This window comes from Aplidium turbinatum, chromosome 15 (assembly GCF_918807975.1).
Source record: "Aplidium turbinatum chromosome 15, kaAplTurb1.1, whole genome shotgun sequence".
In the NCBI taxonomy this organism is placed as follows: domain Eukaryota; kingdom Metazoa; phylum Chordata; class Ascidiacea; order Aplousobranchia; family Polyclinidae; genus Aplidium; species Aplidium turbinatum.
In genome coordinates this window covers 17968303-17991822 of record NC_137486.1, presented here as the reverse complement: position 1 = coordinate 17991822, position 23520 = coordinate 17968303, and the positions used below count along the sequence as shown (strand labels likewise).

The following is a 23520-nucleotide window of genomic DNA, read 5'->3' as shown; positions in this document are numbered from 1 at the left end:
ACTGTTTTATTCGCATCAACAGCGCACGGGTACAAAAGATTGACACGGCGAGAGAGCACAAACAAACATAGCCAGGTCAAAGACTTTAAAAAACCGGCCTGCCACACCCCGCGGCGGCGGAGAGCGGCATGATTTAGGGGTGACGATGCACACACAGGGGTAAGTCCACCAGCTTAGGTCGCTGGGGCCAGGCTGGGGAGTCGAGGTACCTGTGGAGGGAGAGTGTAGATCGAAAACGTTACATGACCCGTCCACAAATTTACAATGGCGGATCGGGCCAGGGAGACAGGCTCTTTCTGCATAGCCTAGAAAGATGACCTGCGACGGGCCGGGCGACCCGTCGCGTGTGGACGCTGGAACCGGCAATAATTGACTGCTGGGCGGCGCCCACGTTTCCTTCACGCATCCTCGGCGCAGGTACTTTGACTCTTATATCCGGTCTGCCAGTAGGCAGAGCGGATAAAATTATGGTCTACCACGGGGAAGAGAGTCGAACTATTTAAGGATAATTTGGCTCTCGTGGCAGACAAAATTCGAATAAAAATGTGGAGCAGAGGCTCGATTAATCAATAGAAACAAAAAAATATAGGTGGGAGTGTAATAGGCTAAATACTCACTGGAGAAGAGCAAGCTTTGATTCGGCGAGCACGGATGTGCACTGACCAGACGTTGAGGCAGGTTCGCCCAGCTGGGTCGGGGAGGCTAGCGATCGAAACCAGAGGCACTGATAGGCTACATTACCGGTAGAAGTAGAAAATAGAGGTGAAAAGTTTGAGGCTGCATCGAGTTGATCAGGGGATCGTGTTGATCAATACGTTGAAAGCAAAGCGAGGTTGATCCGAGCGGGCAAAAACAGCGTCACAAAGCGAAGGCAGCGTATGATAATTCGAAACAATTAATTGATTAATACATAGAGACAGGCGCGGATCTAGGTTTTTTTTCGGGGGGGGGGCCAGAAAATTTGAAAATAAATTAAAAACTAAGAAAAAGATAAAACAGATAAGAATAATCAGGGGCGTAGCCAGGAATTTGGGGGGTTTTGACGGCCGGCGGGGGGTCTGGGGGGCCTCCCCCAGAAAATTTTGAAAAATTACTTTGAATTTGGTGCATTCTGAGAGCATTTTCAACAAAAATGTGGGTATAAATATTCCTGTAAAATGGTGCTGTCCGGTGGCATAGCAAAAGGATAAGATCATGCTTTCTTCGGCATTTTATCGGTAATAAAGCCAAGTCTCTATGTTTTCTTGTTGCTAATTCCTGGCTGAGATGTTTGAATGTTTGGTATTGGCAAAACTCGCTCTTTTAATGCAGTTTTGCTTAAAATTAGGCAAACTTCGTTTTAGAGACATAGAGACTGAAAGCATCATTCTCAATATCGTGATGTCACACGCGTGCCAAATGGGGGTTTTAACCCCCCCCCCCTCGGCTACGCCACTGTGAACAATGATACTACGACATATACGATATGCTATAAAATAGACATTAAAACAGCCATGTTCATCAATAAATTTTGATGGAATAAAAATTGCTAAGCATGCAAAGTAAACTTGAAATCGGGTTTAAAACCCTGTATGTAGTGTCCATGACCAATTGGATATTTGTATGTTTGCAGACATATAGCCTACGGTAATTGATTGAAATTATGATGAAGACTAAAAAATATAAAACAATTCAGGTTTCAGATTGTTTCAACTGACGTCATTTGGCTCAGCGTTGGTTTCAGCTGAGCCAGCTCCAACAAATGTTGCTATTAAAATGTATAATTGATGGATAATTTCAACCTTAATAATAACAAAAAATAATTTCCCCCTCCCCGGGATAAGTTAAGTCCGCTGTGGGACTAATATCAGCTGTTTAGAAGGATATCAAACCATTCAACAATTTCTCACAAAATTTCGGGGGGGCCCGGGCCCCTTGGGCCCTCCCCATAGATCCGCGCCTGCATAGAGATCTAGTGATGATTGAAGTTACTTAATTGCTGTTAAACCAGTCTCGATTCACAATGCACATGAGGCATTTTATTCCTTTCCTTTGTTCATTATTGTCTAACGGGTCAACTTATTGATAAAGACGTATGGGCACACACTTCCCATTTGCCCAAACTCATCCAATAAAACTGGATTTCCGCAGAAGTTTGGTGATTACTTTACATATGAAATCGAAGCTACGTTTTAATCTTTTTTTCTGACCACAAAAGAATTTCAAATATTTGTTTGATTAGTGTCTTTGCCGAGACACACCCGCAAACTCTGGAGCGGTGTCGAACCGACGTCCTTTGCGAACGTCGCGCAAACGTTTTCATCACTCAACCATGCAGTTCCTACATTATTATAAATTGTTTTTACTTAATTAGAGTTTTATAATGTTAAAAAGTTTACTAAAATTTTAGACAACAGTTAGTAGGCTAATAATTTAATAAAATTGTATCAGCCTAGCCTAACCAAAAAGTATGGTATTGGCCCTATTGGGGATTCCACTTGCGCTGTAGTTCAATTTAAAATGAATGCGTGTGTGTTGCAAACTTGTGATGTGATTATTCCTATTTCGACAGAAAGTAATAATTGCCAAAAATACATAGGCTTATGCTGTCTCAATATATTAATTCCATAAAAATAAAAGAAGCCGAACCAAACACAAACATTAAGTGGCTAGAAACCTGGAGTGACTAAAAGCATAGGGTAAGCTAGGACAAAAACATCAAGTAATATACAGAAAAGCTGCATGAAAAAAAATATAAGTGTAGATTCTAAATGAAATGGTAACACGTTTAGGCTACCTATTTTAGTTGTTACTGAAATATTTTAAAGCAAAAATTATCAATGCGAGGTCCTTTCGTTCAGTGGTCCCGTGCAGTTGGCTATAGCTTTGTGCCGGCGGTATTTAGGCCTATGGGCTAAGGCCCTGTAGTAAATTCAAATTTTTTTCTAAAAATAATTAACTCAACTGTAATACTCAGTCAAAAAAGTATTTTTAGTACAAAATGTACGCCTAAAATGAGCGATGGTTCGATCAAAACGTTCAAAAGCTGTGGTTCACTACTACGATTGCAGTTTATGAAGTGGTTTGTTTTCAACGTCACGCTTCATTGGTTGGCTGCGGGAAAGGTCTATTGCTTATATTTCACATCTTTCTGTGCTTGTTTTTGTAATAAAAAGATAAAAATAAGCTCTGTTTTTCAATGTTTATTTGTGTATAATAGGTCCTTCGGCGCAGGACTTTATACACTTTTCAGAAAAGTTTGTATAAGCTCTAACTTCGCAAAAAAAAATTTGGTTCTCAAGATATTTATACGGTTAATAATCATTGACCTTGGCTCTATTCCCTGAAAATTTTGTGTAATTTTGATGTAAACTGAAGATAAGAGAGCAAAAACAAAAAAACTTTATAATAGGTCCTGCATCTCCCCTATGGTGTGCAATACGCGGTACGCCTAAGCAAACATCACGCGCTTTGCCCAAGGGGGCCCGGAGTGAGAGGGGGGCCGGAATGACTCTTCGTACCCTTGATGAAAACTTCTCTCAGAGGCCCTGAGTAGGAGTGAAGGCAATCGCTGCTAAGAAAGAATTGGCCACACCCACTAATGGGGCTAAACCGAATTTGGATGATGCTGACGCGAAATCGCGTGAAAACGTTATCGACAGTTCGCTCATGTCGAAACTTTTTGTTGATTTCCGTGAAATTCCTGTATTTTACGGGCATTCTAGTTTGCCTATGACTTTGCCTAAATCGTCAGTTCATCTATATCGATAGGACGATAGCCTACCTTTCTTTTATCTTTTAGACTGGAGCGATTTATTTGTTTATGGTGACAGTTGTAGCTCTTTTCACTTTCGGACGTAATCCCACTTTCGATTGAATGATATTATCGTACTCATAAGAAAGTCGTTTGTCGTTGAGGAAAAGATTTCACAGAAATAGAGCGCTAGAAACAATGTAGGCTACTGACGCGTTGTAAGATGGTTGACATATAAAATGCTAAAACTAGCTCTACACTAAATTGCGTTCAAAACTGGACGATGTTGCGACTGCAATAAGTTAAAGGTAGGTCTAAAAATTCAAAAAGTGTTTTCCAGAAAGAAACGCTAGGCCTAACTGTTTTTTGTAGCCTCGGTCGAGTCTGCGGAAACATCGACAACTTGGAGAAGCAAACCATTGATTTATTATCATTAGCCTAAAGAATAAACTACTGTATTAGCCTATGGTTAAAAGCATATGATGTAAACTCTAAGAACAGACTACTCAGAAAATTACTGTATAGTTCGGTTACTTAACCTGTAATTCATCCCAGTGTTGTTGAAACGTTCAGTTGCGCATTACTTGTTGATTACGGTACGGTAGCCTACTTAAAGGCATAGGCTACTAAATGAAATTTTCAAACGGGAATTAAGCATTAAAATGCGTAAACTGAACATTCAAGAATACATTTCAAAAAAATTACCGAAAAAAAAAAAGTTTTTAATGGCACTGGCAAGGCCCAAAGTCCAATGTTTCATTTATTTTTAATTTTTTCAAAATGATTAAAAAGTGAAAACACTGCTCGAGAATACGTCACTATCGACAGCCATAACAAAAACCATGTTAGGGAACGTTCAAATATTACGTAACGCCTTCGAGGGGGAGGGGGGGGTTTATGCAAAGCGTTACGTTAGCGTCACATCGGGGGGGGAGGGGCTTCAAACAAAACGTTACGTAACGCTTTCGAGTACGGAATGGTAGTTTTTTGTGCTGAATTTGTAGTGAAAAAGCGTTACATGGGGGAGGGGGGGGGTCAAAAATTCGGAAAAAAAGCGTTACGTAATATTTGAACGTTCCCTTATCATATCTGATGTTTTGAGCAAAATGTTTGATGTTAAAATCTGATGTTTTGATGTAGCCTACATACATACACAACCAAGCCCGCAACCAGGGGGGGGCATTGGGGGCATTTGCCCCCCCCGAAATTTTTTGAAAATTTTTTAAGCGTTCTATGCAGTATGAAATGTACTATGAATAGACACAGCCATACTGTAGAGTGTAGACATAGGCGTAGCCAGGGGGGCGAAAGGAGCCATGCCCCCCCCCAAGTTTTAAACTTTGGATTCCGAAATTGAGCCCTTTGTTGAAAATATAATACAATTTGTAGAAATTTACAACGTTTTCCAAGACATCTGGCTATTGGACATGTTTTAGACACACAGAAAGACACCAATAAATTTTGCAAATCGAAATTCGCGCAAAATTTACGCGACTTACGTTTCTTTTAACTAATTTGTAGAAGCAATTTCAGAATGGCTTACTTTGTTGAGTTTTTGGTGTTCTCTAATTTTAGCCGCAGTTCAGTTTTTGCCCGTTCGTATGTAAGAGCTACCTTTAAAAAGTTAATAGCTGTTTATCTGCAAGTAAAGTTCATACAAATATTACCCTAAAAGTGTTTCCAGAAAGTGCTATAATCCATTATTTGAGTGTAATTTTTCAAAAATTTTCCGGGGGAGCAAGCCCTCGGACCCCCTAGAATACGCGTGCCTTTGGCACGCTCTAAGATACGTCACTGCACATCAGGTGGCGATGGCTTACATAAAATTGTCGTTCTCTTCAATTCATCAAATATTTGCCCCCCCCCCCCAAATTTTTTTTTCTGGCTACGCCACTGAGTGTAGATTATCGAAACCGAAAGTAGGCTACGCTGGTTGGAAGCCATGCTAACGATTTTGTTCGATAAATTAGGCTGGCATCCTCATTATACTCAAATCCTCATCGTACTCAAATTCCAAGCGCGGAATTAGTGTTAAACGAACTTGCCAAATCAAGTAGAAAGTTAGACATTATGCTCTAAATTAAAATGTCCTTTTGCGTTTGCAAAGTCAACTTCTTTGGGCCTACAAACATAAAAACTTGTTGAGCCAACAAAATATTTCAGGATTGTAATTTGTAATTACCATATTGAGTTTAGGCTACTCATATGTATCTGTTTGTTTATGTTGATGTAAATAAATGTTATTAATTCCTAATTTATGACTCCAGTCCTGCCAATGCAGTTCGTAGCCTACAGATGTTGTATTTTATTTGTAATCGACTGAACACATTACTGTATTATCGTAATTTTCTTCCTTGGGTAGTCATAGCTAAATGAGAAAAGGTTACAAAGGCTAGTTTCCTTTAATGCTGTAGGCCTACTAAACAAAAACGTGATTGACATAAGTTATGACCACTGAACCGTAACATGGTAGTGCCACACACTCTTGTCCCTTATCAATGGGCGTGGACATTAACATAAAAATGTCACAATGCATCATTTTAATGTTTGTTTTTTGATAAAAATTAAATGCCCCCCCCAAAAATATTTGCTGGTTGCGGGCCTGTACACAACCCACAGTTAAATCACCTGCAGTAACAACTATTGCTTGATCAGCTGATTGCTAGTCTATAGTGACGTAGACTGTACAGTCGCACGCTTCGCTGCTCACGCCCATTCCCGTTTTGAAAGCTCTGACAAAAGCACGCGCGCATTGCTGATCAGACCGCAATGGGGCAAAAATTTCTTGAACATCGTTTTCTGGTAGCATGTTAAACACAAAGAACGTTTATGCTACAATCGCTAAGTCAGGTTTTTCCTTTAGTAGCCTACCGTATCTCTTTAATCGACGTTAGATTTACAACTGGGTTTGGATTGAATCTTTATCCATTGACTGAGAAAACTTCTTCGAGTGTACAATCCTGAGAGCAGTTTCGCATATTTGTATGCTAGAGGCTATGAATTGAACCACTGACGCAAGCTCTGTTATCGAGATTGATAGAGTGAAGTAGCCTATAGGTATTGTTGTCTGAATAATTCCACCCAATGATGCTGCAGAATGGAAAGCTGTGCTTGAAGTGCGTTGCTCAAGCGCACACCCTGAGATCCGAACCAGGCCCGCTTGATCTTGAGTTTTTGTTTGTGCACTGGTCCTACTCTAACTAACCTTAATGAGTGGTCAAGTAACCGATACGCAAACGCAGGAGAAAAACTTGCAAGCTGCTAAGCAAAAAGCAGTGAGCAGTGGATTTGTCACTTGTAGGCTATGGTACATGGTTTGGCAAGCAAAAAGCAATTTAACAGTTTCGCAAAATTAGCCCTTTTAAAGGTTTGAATGTAGTTTCTACAGTTTTTTAAGATTATTTCATCTCACATTAGAAAACTACATTGTCTTGAAAACGCATGTAGGCAGATTTTTTTCGACCCTGCTTGGAGAAAATAAATTTTTTACTTGGCAACCTATCCAACATAAAGATTTTGCTAACAATTGCCGAATGCCGATTTGGCGCAGGTTTTTTGCAAATGTGGTGAGCATTGAGCGTTGTAGTAATAAAATCCCTCTAATAAATATACAGAATGCTATCTAATAATCTCAGTGCAGTTTTATACAAACGAAGAGAAGAAGCTCCACAGTGTGATATCGTATTGGTGAGTATAATTCAATGTTTAAAGCAACTAAGGCTGTGTTGCTTTAGCCCAGTTGAGCTAGTATAAATGATCAAATAAAGATTTTTTTTCAATTTTTATAAAAAGGAACTGATGATAGTCACTCATCACTCTTGTCCTATACAGTGAATAGTTTAAAGTTGGAATAACTCATATTTTGATCCAATCATGTTGATTACATAGGTACGGTACCTGAAAAGTAAAAGTATTTGACTGTAAATGACCTACAATGAAAGGTGTGTTTGTCTGTAAAACCCAGAATGGTGCTCTAAGATGAGACCAACTGACTGACTTGATGGTATTTTTCAGCTTTTTGTTATATGTTGTGCTGCATCTTTTCTGTAGTATAAGCTTTGTTCCTCAATGCAACAAACAGTTAACAAGCCTCTTTTTTTAATCATAAATCGATTTTGCTATCACAGCATCCTCAGTACGATCATGTCAAGAGCAAAAATAATAATAAAATTTTTCAAAGATTTTAAGTTTAGGTATATTGGCATAAGAATGCATGTTGTGCCACCATGGAAACAAATTTTTATAATTATATATTATGTAATTATTAATGAAGGAATGTAACATGTAACATTAAATAGAGTAAAAGTAAGAGAGTCTATAACTTTTATCAAATGAAGTAAATTGTATATTATATCTTTTCTGATAGGGTGTGTTGTACTGCACAACTTTAGGCTATAGGGTCGATGTGTATATTTGCGACCATCGAGGTAATTGCGTCAACTTCACAAATTGGTAAATATTTTGCTATTGAAAATAATTTGACAGAAAAAAATGGAACATTTTATTTATCAATAATGTTATATCAACTCGTGTAAGTTTTATTTTTTTGCTAACTACGGTAGACTATGTGACTTGTGTTTTGGTTTTCAAATTATGTTTTTCATGAAAAAAAATTTAAAACGGCATCCTAACTTTCAAGTGGCATAAAAATAAATATGTCAATAAGAAGTGCTTTTATGAGGGTTCACGTGTTGTTTCTGTTGTCATATTAATTACCACGCTTTTTATATGGATTGTTTTAGTAGGCGAATTGCGCAGAATTATTCCGCCAGAATGACAGTGGTGTTTGGACGCATTTTGGAATTAAAATCACAATCACAAAATGCGCTATTGTAAGTTTAATACACACAATAATGTCACCAAATTTGCTGAAGAGCATGAAAATATTCTATAAAAAAAACTAACTCTTTAAGTTAGCAAGTACGCTTTTCAGATGTCCTTGAAAAAATAGGTTGCAAATACGTACAAAGACTAGCCTATATATTATATGGACATATGTTATTTTTTCATATTAAGTTTTATTAGTTATGTAAGCCTTGCAATTGTGTGTAGCCTGGCCAACTGTATGAGGTCACAACAGTGGAAAATAAACTATTGGTTTATACAGCCATCCTAGGGTATGTTTAACTGAAATATGCCCTTCTTAAGTGTCTTACAATTGATGATCTATTTACCTTCATATGTTGTTTAGGAAAATCGTCCAATCGTAGAGCCAGGAGACAATGGTAAGACCCATTAGATACAGGCAATGATTCACAGCTTCTGTGTTGTAAAAATTTTGAAAGTGTGCTGTTAAATAGACCTGCCCAAGTGGACAAGCTGCACGTTATTAATAGACAATGAATATTTTGTATTATTTAAATGCAGCAAAAGCTAAAAATGGCCCCTAGTCCCCAGCAGCCCTTAGATGGGCAAGGGGTGCGAAGAATCAGACGACCTGGTCTTGACAAGTATTAGTATGGAGGGACTGGAGAGAAAGTTTGAGAAATGGAAAGAAGCATTTGAAACTAAGGGTATGAAGGTGAATCTTGAAAAAACAAAAGTGATGGTGAGTGGAGCAGAAGGAACAGTTGTTGAGAGCAAAGTAGATCCCTGTGGAATATGTGGCAAGAGAGTGATGAGAAATTCAATGCAATGCAAGGAATGTGGAAAGTGGGTACATGCAAGATGTGATAATGTCAAGAGAGCCGCAACAAGATTGGCGAAGTGTTTTGTTTGTGGGAAATGCAGTAAAGGAAGGAATGAAGTGGAAGGCCATGATGATGAGTTCTGCCATGGCATCGAAACAGTGACAGACTTCTGTTATCTGGGTGATCGGATAAATGGAAGTGGTGGATGTGAAGCAGCGGTGACAACAAGGGCAAGATTGGGCTGGGCAAAGTTCAGGGAATGTGGGGAAATGTTGTATGGCAGAAAATTCTCACTAAGGATGAAAGGGAAAGTATATCGGAGCTGTGTGCGGCCTGCAATGCTATATGGTAGCGAGACATGGATATTGAGAGAGAGTGAACTGGCAATCCTGAGAAGAACGGAAAGGTCAATGGTGAGAGCAATGTGTGGGGTGAAAACGAGAAGGGAAAAAAGGACTGAAGAATTGTTGGATATGCTAGAGATGAGAGAGACCATAGACCAACTGGCAAGGGCAAATGGAGTAAGATGGTATGGACATGTGATAAGGAGGGAGGAAGGAAGTTTTCTTAGAAAGGCACTAGATCTAAAGGTGGATGGGAAGAGGAAACGCGGTCGTCCAAGAAGAACGTGGAAACAACAAGTGAAGGATGAATTTAAAAAAGTCGGACTAAAGGAGGAAGATGCAAGGGACAGGGTGAAATGGAGAAAAGGGATTAAAACAATTGCTGCGCGGAAACAATCGGCCACCCCCACTAGTGGGGAACAAACCGACGATGGATTATGATGATGATGTCATTAACTTTGTCATTCATTTGTTGGCTTCCAACCCTTGCAATACGGAGAACAAGAGACGTTAAATTGTATGGATAGATTTAGCCACTGCTATGGTCTTTATCAATAGAGACCAGGCCCCCTACATTGTTGTGTGATATGACATTATATTATTAATTGTTGATATTTACTAGTTTATCACATTTAGAATTTATATAATAGTTTATCACATTAATATCACTAATGTGAGATTAGATTTGAAATAGCTATTAGCTATAGTTGGTATACGTTCCTCTTTGTAGCTTATTTGATTCTATTTGCAGTGACCTTCTGTTAAGTTTTACTTGTTAGAACAGCAAGTACTTTATTGTCTTTACTAGTTTGTTTACTGTATATAATTGAAAGATGAATAAGCATCCTGCTTTACAACCAGTCTTGGACAACTAAACTTTTTTAGATTTTTAAAATTAGATTGGAATTATAGTTAGATCTATTCAAGTTTTTACAAATTAGACTAGAATTAGATAGGCCTACCCCAGTTTTCATAAATTAGAGTAGAATTTAAACAAGATTAGAATTAAAGACAGGCAAGACTACAAAAGAATTTGCACCACAGGGTACATGATACATCTAGTAAATGTTGCAACTTCTTTTGTAGTTAATTAGTTGCCTTTTTTTAATGTAATTTGTTTTCCGTCTGTTTGTTTTTTTTATTGCTGCGTATTTGTTGATGTTTATACTCAGTTAGCTACTGGTAGTTACCTTCATGAAGTTGAAATTTATTGCATATTGTATAAATATTTTCATGTTCCTGATGAGCGGAATGGCTCAATTCGGCTAATCCGATTCGGCTAGTCCGATTCGGCGAGTTCCCTATTCGGCGAGAGCCTTTTTCGGCGAGTGCCCTATTCGGCGAGTTTTTGAAATTTTATTTTTGAAAGGGAATTATCGGGTACCGTAGCCTAACTGTTTTCACATCGTTTTAACGTCGCTGATCGTGCAGAAAGGAATAAAAATAAAATGTATGAACTATTAAATTAAAATTCGTCATGTCAGTTCAGTTGAGTTGTTTTTATTTCTAACCATCATATCAAAAACAATACACATCAACATAGCAAAGGTAGAAGCGACAAAACGCGAACGCTAAAACGTGCTTGAATTCGTCATGTCCGTTCAGTTGTTTTTAAAGTAGAAGCGACAAAACGCGGATGTTAAAACGTGCTTGTGACCGAAGTAAGTTATTGAGTTGAAAGAAATTTGGCACGGTCGCAACACCTTCAGAAAAATTTAAGATATAAAGGGAAAATAAAAAAAAGTAAATGTTACAAAAAAATTTATGTTTATATCTATAAGTTAGTACTTTTGAATAGTTAAAATGATTAGTTTGGATCAACAAATGTGTGGCCTACAGCTTGGATTGAAAGGAAATTATCGGGTACCGTAGCCTAGTTATCCCTACCAGCAAAAATTTGTTCCAAGAACCCAGTTAGCCTAACAGTTCATTTTTACATTCTAGTAACAGAATGAAAAGGCTAACCAAATGTGTGGCCTATCGTTTTAACGTCGCTAAACGTTGAAATCGTGTAGAAAAGAAAACTTTGATGACTAGGATACGTTGAAACTGAGAAACATTCACAGAAGCCCTTCGATACGTTGCATTTTTAAGATTATGCATTTTTAAGATAATGTATTCAGACGTTGAATCAATGTAGCCTACAAATGAACTGTTAGGCTAAATGGGTTCTTGGAATAAATTGAAGGGCTTCTGTGAATGTTTCCCAGTTTCAACGTATCCTAGTCAGCAAAGTTCTCTTTTCTACACGATTTCTACGTTTAGCGACGTTAAAACGATGTAAAAACGGCAATTTCTGCTGGTTGGGATAACTAGGCTACGGTACCCGATAATTTCCTTTCAATCCCATCTGTAGGCCACACGTTCGTTGATCCAAACTACTCATTTTAACTATTCAAAAGTACTAACTTATAGACATTAAACATGATTTTTTTTTTGTAACATTTTCTTTTTCTTAATTTCCCTTCATTTCTTAAATTTTTCTGAAGGTGTTGCAATCGTGCTAAATTTCTTTCAACTCAATAACTTACTTCGGTCACAAGCACGTTTTAACAGTCGCGTTTTGTCGCTTCTACCTTTTTCTACACCTTTGTTATGTTGACGTGTTTTGTTTTTGATATCATGATCAAAAATAAAAACAACTGAACTGACATGACGAATTCAAGCACGTTTTAACGTTCGCGTTTTGTCGCTTCTACCTTTGCTATGTTGACGTGTATTGTTTTTCATATGATGGTTAGAAATAAAAACAACTCAACTGAACTGACATAACGAATTTTAATTTAATAGTTCAAACATTTTATTTTTATTCCTTTCTGTGCAATTTCAACGTTTAACAATGTAAAAACGGCAATTATGATTAGGCTACAGTACCCGATAATTCCCTTTCAAAAATAAAATTTCAAAAACTTGCCAAATAGGGCACTCGCCGAAAAAGGCTCTCGCCGAATAGGAAACTTGCCGAATCGGATTAGCCGAATTGGACTCGCCGAATAGTAGCAGACCCCCTGATGAGGCCTTAAGTTAAGCCGAAACTGTTCGACTGTTAAAACTATTTGTAAATATGTAAAATGTATTGTTACTGTATAATGCTTAACCCTGTTGTATTGTTGTATCTTGCCTGGCTTTGGTCCAAGAAAGCAAACTCTCCCCGAAACTAGATTAGAGTTACCGGTAGTTAGACGCATTTGTCAGATATATTTTTTCTATTTGATTAAAAACGCCAATATGGCTACTCTGCCTCAAAATGTCATTTCACCATCACAGCTTAAAACCACTTGCTGCTTAAGCGATGGAATGAGAACATGCCACTTTGATCTTGATCGTTTTGTTATCATTTTCCCTGCATGAAATTGATAAAGCCACAATTTCCTTTCATTTGCCGAAAAATTGTGTTGGACAAACTAGAATTTTTGGCAATAGTGGACATTAGATTAGAACTACAATTAGATTAGGCTAAACAAGTTTTTACGAAATTATATTAGAATTATCAACATTTTGCTTTAATTCATCGAATTAGACAATTATGTAGTTGTCCAAGTTTGTTACAACATCTCATTGTTGTGCTCACATTAGGGTGTTTCATTTGCTCCCTTTATTTGAATTTTGATCTGTCCCTAAGCTAATTCTGTTCCATTTTGGAAAAAATAACCTGGAAATAATTTTTAATTTCATGGCCCCCCATTTACCCCCCCCCCCCACCGCGACTCTGAAATTTCTGCCTACTCCAATCGTCATAACTCAAAAAACGCTTTAGATAGACATGGGTTGTTGGGTATCAAAGTTATTGACACACCCCACTTTAATTCAAAAATGCTGCCAAAATAACAATCAGCGCAAAAAAAAATTTTTTTTCATTTTTGCACAACATAAGAAAAGCAGTTAGCATGAATATTGAATAGCCAAACATACGATGTGAACAACCAAACATAAGTGGCAACTGACACAACACCAAAATTCATCACATGACACAATATTATCAAAAACCATCTATGAAGTAATAGGACATCACAACAAGTAATAGCACAGCAGGGGCTCACACAACCTCCATTAAGCAGGCAGCATCATGGTGTGTTGTGCTTAGCGCATTGGTCTTTGCACCAAAGAGTGTTTACATTAATTACAGCTAACGGCACTGTAACCACTGTGCTGCTGTTTTCTTGTGCAAGAAACGTCAAAATGATTGCCTCCATCCAGTAATGGGTAGTTAAAAAAAAATTCCAGTCAGCAATGTAAGTCACTGGAAACAGTGCATTACAGGCAACTCCAAAGCAAGCAGGGTTGGTTGGGTAAAACCTCTGGGAGGTTTTTCCCAGTTTCCCCCGGGTAAAACTGGGGGAAACCGGGTAAAACTGGGGGAAACCCTTAAAACTTCTAAATGTGTTGTTTGCGGAGTTTCTTATGCAATATAATGACTAGCCAGCTGTTTAGCTGTTATCTCATGACATTTTCCAATTGAATTGCATCAATACTTAGATAAAATAGATATAGCTTTGGATCATCACAGAGTGATATTTCAGGTTTTTCTTTTGACACTTTCTCAATGCGTACTGACCCACTGTCTGCTGGCAGTACCAAACTACCAGTACCAATAGTAATTTCTTATTGAATTCAGATGGTCTACCCCCAGCTCAAAGACCACGCCAGTCAGTGTTGTGCTGTTGTGACTAATTGCTTCAGTTTAAATTGCAGCTTGCGAACCAACTGATATCTTCCAGCCTTTTGCCAGAAAGCAGTAGAGGTCGTCCACATAGCCTTCCCAGTCCGAGTCCCTCAGTGGTAAGCACTTTCCTAAAACGCTTCCTCGCACAAAAAAAAAAGAAAGGCCTCAAAAACGATGTCTAGTGTGCTACTCTCAGGGAAGGAGAAAAGTGAGAAGAAAAATGGAGAAAACTGAAGGAGACAATGTTGATCAGTTTCAAAAATATATGACTTTATCTGCATATGAGCAAGAAACTGCACGCAACTTTGTGTTTGAAAAAGATGACAATTTATTCTCCTACTGGCAGGATATGAAACTAAGGACTAAGGATATTACATCTATTTTTCCAAACATCTCTTATCAAATCAATTGTCACCAAGTGCTTAAATATTGGCAATACATAAGAAAAGTTGCAAACAATGAGCCAGTAAAGAAGTTTTGTTCATTGATGATTGCAATATCATCATGCCCACCATCCAGTGCTGGAATAGAACGCTTGTTCAGTAGCATGGCTTTAATCCACACAAAGCAAAGAAATAGACTGGGCAATTAGAGGGTTGCCAAATTAGTGCATGTTTATAGACACTTCGGATGGAAAGAATCTGAAACCCCAGATGAAGAGCTGTTCAATGTCGACAATGAAGACTGCCGACATGTTATCAATGACTGAGATTATACCGGCTCTTAATCTTTCTTTCTTTGGCTTTTTTTGTTCAATGTTTACAATTTTGTTCGCTGACTGCATGTTAGGCACAGGTGACCATCTAACTTGATAACATACTGGTATCATACGTATGTTCATCTATGTAAACTAATGATTGGACCTATCTATTATTAGATATTAGTAAATCTCAGTATTTTTATTTTTTTGTAAGATGAGCATAGGAAATCTTATAGGTTCATTCAAAATATGATGGTAATAAACATTAACTATGAGGAGTAATCATTATTAGTCATTCACATTTGAAAATTTCAACAACTCAAGTTTTACCCAGTCTCCCCCAGTTTTTCCCAGTTTCCCCCAAAAGGTTTTTCCCAGTTTCCCCCAGGGTTTTATCCGGGTAAAACTAAAGTGGGGAAACCTCCTTGGCCAACCCTGAAAGCAAGTGCTGCAAAAATTGCCTACTATGTGCTGTGCTTCAATGATGTTTTTTCGTCCTGGAGGATAAAAATTCAATGACGACAACACAAGTGAGACATGAATCATGAATAGTAACACAGCAACAGCTAACGCTCATTAAGTAGGACATGGATAGGATACTAAGGCCCGTATTCTAAGATCCAACTTGAGTTCAAACTGATACTCAAGTTTGGCTTGGTCCATGTATTTGGTATACCATAGCCCAAGTCCAACTTTCTGATGTATTCAGCAGCATGTATCAAGATTCAAAATAGTCTGCAGCGTCCCTTGTGGTCTGCCTGTAGACACCATATAGGGGAAGTCACTTTGTCTCAAATTTTTAATGATTTACGTAAAATTTGAAATTACCAAGTCTCCTGATGATACGCTGTACTGCTCAGCATAGTTTCCAGAGGGGTGATTAATTAGAGTTCATTGAACTCTGTCGTATTTTCCTGGAAAATTCACTGCAAAATCCAATAACCTTCAAAAACCCAGGAGCTTTGCATAAAACCGGATGGACGTCAAAGCTGATTTACTCCATTAAGATATATCTTCTGGGAAAGTACATTGAAGAGCTTCCACTTGGCACTGTTACTACCACTCAACAAACCTCAAAGATAAGAGGCTTTGTCAACTTCGTCACTCATGTCATGTGTATTCTCAGTGGTGGTTGACATGTTCATCACCCACTGATGCTCCATGGAATGATTTAAAGTTTTACAAGATGCTGTTCACTTACAGCAACATCAATAACTGTATTGCTCTGAAGGCATTAAAGAGACACCTTTGTTACTTGACAGAAGAAATGATTTCTCTTTCTCTTTTCAGAGAACACACTCCTGTTGAAGAAACTTGATTTATTGCTGATAGAATGCTACAATGCATTGATACACACTCAGCCATCCCAAAACAGCGACATGGATCTGGGTTTAAAAAACCAAAATTTCCACAACACCTTGGGCCATCAACGAGGCTTGGTGATTTAGTTGAACAAGATTCATGCTATTTTATCAACTTGTTGAACCTGAACCATAAATTTTTAGCACCTGCCTATTAATGAATGGCATGATAACAGCATCTTAAAAGAAAACCTGGTAAATGTCCTAGGAATCAATGTAATTAATGACTGTGCTGAAAGGTATATAAAATTAAGCTAAGACTTCTTGAGATCTTTTCGCAGTGAAGACCATTACCAAGACACCCTGCAAGTGGCAGAAAAACACAGAAAGTGTCAACCATTCCTTCGCAAAAGAAGCACCCACTGTTGATGATGCCCAACTGCCTCCTTGACGATTATATGCATGCATCATCAATCATGATAATATGTAAATCAACTGGCTTGGATACTATTCGTACTTGCAGTTTTTGAAAAAATGTAACTATTTGCAGGATTATAGATAACTTAAAGCCCGTATTCTAAGAGTTATTGAGTTCAAGCTGAAACTCAAGTTTGACTTGGTCCATGTATTTGGTATACCATAGCCCAAGTTCAACTTGTGTTCCAGCTTGTACTCAAGTTGGATCTTAGAATACGGGCCTTAGTATCCTATCCATGTCCTACTTAATGAGCGTTAGCTGTTGCTGTGTTACTATTCATGATTCATGTCCCACTTGTGCTGTCGTCATTTAATTTTTATCCTCCAGGACGGAAAAACATCATTAAAGCACAGCACATAGTAGGCAATTTTTGCAGCACTCGCTTTGGAGTTGACTGTAATACACTGTTTCCAGTGACTTACATTAGTATGACTGGAATTTTTTTAAACTACCCATTACTGGATGGAAGCAATCATTTTGACCTTTCTTGCACAAGAAAACAGCAGCACAGTGGTTTCAGTACCGTTAGCTGTAATTAATGTAAACACTCTTTGGTGCAAAGACCAATGCGCTAAGCACAACACACCACATTGCTGCCTGCTTAATGGAGGTTGTGTGAGCCCCTGCTGTGCTATTACTTGTTGTGATGTCCTATTACTTCATAGATAGTTTTTGATAATATTGTGTCATGTGATTAATTTTGGTGTTGTGTCAGTTGCCACTTATGTTTGGTTGTTCACATCGTATGTTTGGCTATTCAATAATCATGCTAACTGCTTTTCTTATGTTTCTCGGCAGTCGAGTGTAGCAGGAACTCAGCGATAGACACGTGTTTCGCCCATGAGGCTGGGCTCATCAGTACCGCACCACTAGTTGTGCTTAGCTCTTATGTTCTTATGCTGTTCTTATGCTAGTTCTTATGCTGTGCAAAAATGAAAAAAAAATTTTTTTTGCTCAGATTTTTATTTTGGCAGCATTTTTGAATTAAAGTGGGGTACGCCAATAACTTTGATACCCAACAACCCATGTCTATCTAAAGTGGTTTTTGAGTTATAGCAATTGGAGTAGGCAGAAATTTCGGAGTCGCGGTGGGGGGGTAAACAGGGGGCCATGAAATTAAAATTATTTTAAGGTTATTTTTTCCCAAATGGAACAGAATTAGTATAGGGACAGATTAAAATTCAAATAAAGGGAGCAAATGAAACACCCTAGCTCACATATATATCATTCATTGTGATATAAATAAATGTTTTAGATGTTTTGTTGCAAATGCATTCCGTGGGCATTTGTGGATCAGATGTGTCGTATTGGGTCAGAGGTCGCATTGGGGACTTTATTGTGAAAGACTCGATGGTTATTGGCCATGAAGCAGCTGGACGTGTGGTGAAGTGTGGAAAAAATGTCAAGCATTTGTCACCTGGTTTGTAAGAACTAAGTCATTTACTTTAACTTAAAGCTTTTTTGTTAAACATGATTGGCTAAGTGTTGCAGACTTTGGTTAAATTTGTTTATGTTACTGGTGTTTCTGGTCAACTGGCTTTCAGTTATGGGTAATATTTGTTGAATGGTACAATGATGAAATGTTTTTGATATTTCTACTCGGTTAGTGTTGTGATCTATTTCACACTATAAGATCATCCTCAAACGACAACACTTCATAGTTATTAAAGTTTTTTTAGTTTTTATTTTAAAGTTATATTTCTAGGTGATAGGGTCGCTATAGAGCCTGGTTATCCACTGAAAAATGATGAATTCAGTAAAGCTGGTCGATACAACTTGAGTGAAGTATTTTTCTGTGCAACACCACCCGATCACGGAAACCTTTCAAGATACTACACTCACAGAGGAGATTTTTGTTACAAGTTTGTAGCATGAGTTGTATTTGTAGTTTGAATCACATAACATACAAATTCGATTATTTTCATATTAAGTTTAATATGAAACTTTTTATTACAGAATTATATCATATCATAACTCTTTGATGGTACCACTTAACTAATCCGAACTTTTGTTTATCACACAAACTAATAATAGCCTATAAGCCTGCCAGATTGCTCAATAAAACATTTTCAGGATTGAACAAACAGCATCATATGTGGTCCCCGATACAGAAACTAAGACCTCACACACTTGCGGTTGTTAGCAATAAGTTAACAGGGAGGACGGGAGGTCTAAAGGGTACCATGACCCACTAGAACAGTGAGGGTACTTTTGGACCCGGGATGACTTTTAAGGTCTGTATTCATTCCAAGGGCCCCGGACCACCCCTAAATTGTTGGGTAATATGCGTTTTTCTTGGAAGTGTCTGAGTTTGGTACCTGAGTGTCTCATTAATACAGCGCCTAAATTATCCTCTCAACGGCCCTGGTTGTTGGTACACCACTCTTATCAAGCAGTAAGGCGATAACCAGGCACTCTTAAAGAAGGTGCTTTATGGCAATACTTACGGTTTTTTAAAAGGGTTTATTTAGAAGCAAACATGTGGGTAGATTGCAAATTTGGCTGTGTTTCCTATCCACCTGATGGAGTGGGTCTGCTACTATTCGGTGACTCCGATTCGGTGAGTTTCTAACCTTTAACCCCTAACCCCAAACCCCTAACCCTAAAACGGCAATGATAATTCGGCTACGATACCCAATAATTTAAAAAAAAAATTGAAAAAATTCCCCGTTAAGGGATCGGACTCACCGAATCGGACTCACCGAATTGAACTTACCGAATCGGACTCACCGAAACGGGCCATTCCGTGATGGAGTATAGTTTTCAAGGTATTAAATTTTCGATTCTCTTAGTCTTTCTTCAACCCATTTTCCATCTTACATTTTAGACCAATCTTACAGTCAACATGTGTAATTGAGTATTCTTGCATTACTACAATACCACAACGATACATAAAACTACATTTATCCAAGGTCATAAACTTGACCACAGCCACACTCAGTTAGCATACACATCTTCAGGCCGGAACCACTATCACTTCCGGCCAGGAGCCGTAGTTGAAAAAAGTAGCCGAAGGTTGTTCCATCACTGCCTAACACAACTATCTGATAGACCTTAGCCTACTGCATGTTGCATATACTGTCATTTAGGCCATGTTTGGTCGCCGGCTTCCACAAGTCAAGATTTCTCCACTCCGTAGGTATTTGAGACTTTTTTCTCCACTCCCATTCGCCACCTTTTTCACAAACAAGGCAAAGTCTTTCACACGCTGACGAGCAATATTGCTGATAAAAGTTGTAAAGAAGGGAGCGTTCTTCCCGGCTATCAGCACAAGGCCGAGCACTCACTCGTACAGCGAGCAGTTGCGATTCGCTAACCATAACGGTGTAGTTTCCATGCTACCCATTTAGCATCCAATCAACTGCATGTTTCTCGGCAGCCGATTTGTAACAAGAATTGATAGCGATAGACACCGTGTTTCGCGATATAACTTTCACAAAAAGGCTGAGCGTCGACTTATAAAAAGACGAAGACTAGCTTTGCAGTACTTGGGAAGCAATGCATTAGACCACGACTGCAAATATTTTTTAGGGCCTTGTTTGCGTTTTTTTACCCGAGTAACTGCAAAAACACGATATTAATTAACAGATTTTTAATTACACGAATTTTAACAATTTTTTTTTATTTTAACTGCCGAGAAGTAGCTCTGGTCTCAGGCCATGCTTAGTAGCCGGATGAAACTGTATTATATACGCTTTACCGTTTAAAAGATGTTATGTTACACACTAGACTTCCTGACAATGTGACGTATGAAGAAGGTGCGTTGATTGAGCCTCTGTCTGTCGGCATCCATGCGTGTCGCCGCGCAGGGGTCTCTTTGGGTCAAAACGTTTTGATTTGTGGAGCTGGACCAATCGGGCTCGTTTCTCTGCTTGTCGCTAAAGCGATGGGTGCTGCAAAAGTGATTGTAACAGGTAAAAGAATTCAGACAAGTTTTAACCATACAATGTCATTTGAAAGATTTATTTGTAAACATTTGCATTTATTTTATTGTAGCGCTTGTCTGGCTGTGCATTGTTCATTATCTGAATCATGTCAATAGTGCATTAAAAACCAGACGACCTTAAGATTTTTTCATGACAAAAAGACGCAACTATGTACTATTGTTTTTTATATGCCTGTAATTGTCTTTTATGCTGTACTTTGTCATGTTTTCCCCATCTTTGCACATTGCCATCATTTTCAGAGTGTCATGAGAAAATTACATAATGTAGCCCGCATGGAAGGCCAGTTACACGTTCATGTCTTGCTACCAAACGTTGTACATTGCAAACAGATTTGTTTGAAAGTCGCCTTGAGATGGCAAAGAAGCTTGGCGCAGATGACACGGTTAAGATCGAACGTGGTGTGGCCGCTCAAGACGTTGCAAAGCAGGTGGAAGAGTTGCTTGGTTGTATGCCTAACGTAACCATCGAATGTACCGGCGCGGAATCGGCTATCCAAACTGGAATATATGTAAGTATGCCTCCTTTTGGGGGCTCAGGCTGTTTGAATATCATATCAAACCATTTTTCCTTTCTCTAACTTCCTTTGGGTTCCTTAGCAGACGCCAAAGATGACGTTTGGTGTTAACTCATATAATCCCACATAACGGTTCTAACATACACGGGGAGGTTTTGTTGTAATCAAGTTTTTTTGTGGAAGACGCCCTCTACAACAGTTGTATTCATTTAGTAGTGCAACGAAGTCCTGAAAAATGACTGTGCGTGTAAGTGAAAGTGGTTTACGGTAATTTAATTGGTAGTAGCCTACGTGCAAAAACAAGAAAAATATGCTATATTTTGTCACGGGAAAGAGTTTGTGATGTGATTACTGCACGAATCTTATTAGCTGTAGTCTGCACAAATGATTTAATGCTGCTTTGGAGCTTTTTGACTATCATCTAATCATTAGTTTGATTAAACTTAGATGTCATTGTTTGTGCAGTTTAATTTTTTATTGTTAAAGTGTTTGATCAATTGAGCTAGCTATATCGTTTGTTGGGTCGACTCATATGATGTTCTTAATTTTATTGCTGACTGATTTTATAGGCTACCAAGTCGGGAGGATGTCTGGTTTTAGTTGGCCTCGGTCCGGCAACAGTCAATGTACCGATAGTAAACGCGGCCGTCAGAGAAGTTGATATTCGCGGCGTCTTCAGATATTGTAACACGTAAGCACGGATTTGATATGTTTACTGTTTAGTCTTTCCTAGTCTATTTAATTGCAGTTGTGCTTTTCCCACGATATACAGCAATTGTGTCGTAGAATGAATAGACTACGCAGCGGAAAAATCATGCAAAGAAAAACCGTTAATTATTGATTTATTGACTCATAAAAAGCGTATAGACTTTCGGTAATGGCAGTTTTGTGTGCAAATCTACTAAAAAGTATGTAAAAATGACGTAATGTTGGGTAATAGGCCTAAAGCAATTTTTTCTTGTTTTCTTTTAGCTAGAAAGCGACATTCTTCATTGATTTGTAGGTCTATTGGCATAGAGAATAGAGATAGTGCACTAAAAGGCCATGGTGACACTTGACACATCTGTGTTGACCTTGTATCAATTGAAATATTTTACCCCACTTCCATCTACAGGTATCCAACTGCCATTCAAATGCTTTCTTCGGGGATGATAAACGTCAAACCGCTCGTTACGCATCGCTTCACACTGGAAGAAGCTGAAAAAGCTTTTCAAATCACGAGGTCTGGGGAAGGCATAAAAGTTATGCTGAAGTGTGACCCCGCAGACCAGATGCCTTGAAACAAAGGGTCAATCTTTGAAAGCATTCTCATTATTTCAATGTAAAAATAATTTACCTTGTTAATATGCAATCACTCATGCAAAGAAGAAGTCGTTCTTCTTTACCTCGAACTTTATATCATATGTGCTTCGTGTTCGTGTGTGCAATTTTAATCAACCTTGTGTGGTAGTTCTTGAAGAAGTGCCCACTGCGTGCATGTTTTTCAAAAAATGTAAGGTAGCCCATATGTTAATTACCTCATCAATCAAGAAAGTACTTTCATTCTGTTTTTACGTCTTGTGTGTAATATTGCAGTCAGTTAGGCTACACAGTGTAGATTTCAGTTAACTTTCGGAAAGTAGCCTAATTCTTCGGGGAAAAAATTTAAGTTTTATTTCATCTTAGAGAAGAAGAATTGTGCTTTGTAATTCAAGCAATTTCATTATAAGGGCAAAGAAAAAAAACGCACGAAGATTTCAACAAAACACAATAATGTGTAGGTTTGCATTAATCCGACCTTGTAAATATACTGTAAAAAATTGTTTTGGAGCTATTTTGGATCTGCCAATGCTTAAGCTACGAATCGCTTAAAATACACCTAGCCTGTGCAAAGTTCAACTCTAGCCTACTATACCTATCAACCAGAATTTGATCAATTACATTTAGTTCCAAATCCATTACAAGTTTCAATAACAAAAATGAAAGGTTTCAAAATTTATGTAGCCTAAGTTATAGCCTATCGGTGATTTTTTAGTTTGATTTTTGTAAAGACAAGTAGAAATCTAATCAAAAAATAAAGAACCCAAAATGTAGATACTAAACTCATGTTCAGCAAACAAACGTTTCGAAAACTAAATTGTTTTCATCTTCAGTGCTAGAAATAAAGACAGCATAGTTTTCGAAACGTTTGCTGAACATGAGTTTAGTGCGGTATCAACATTTTGGACTCT

At 38.1% G+C, this 23520-nt stretch overlaps 1 protein-coding gene across 1 annotated transcript; it reads left to right on the top strand.

Moving 5' to 3' along the window:
- The first annotated feature begins 7274 nt into the window (after positions 1-7274).
- Positions 7275-22859, top strand: LOC145784779 (sorbitol dehydrogenase-like). The gene is made up of 8 exons (XM_082596630.1): positions 7275-7420; positions 8925-8958; positions 18105-18269; positions 18555-18711; positions 20579-20763; positions 21126-21304; positions 21880-22001; positions 22425-22859. Exons 1-8 carry the CDS (start codon positions 7349-7351, stop codon positions 22588-22590), a joined length of 1080 nt encoding a protein of 359 aa, XP_082452756.1. The 5' UTR covers positions 7275-7348; the 3' UTR covers positions 22591-22859.
- Positions 22860-23520: the final 661 nt, after the last annotated feature.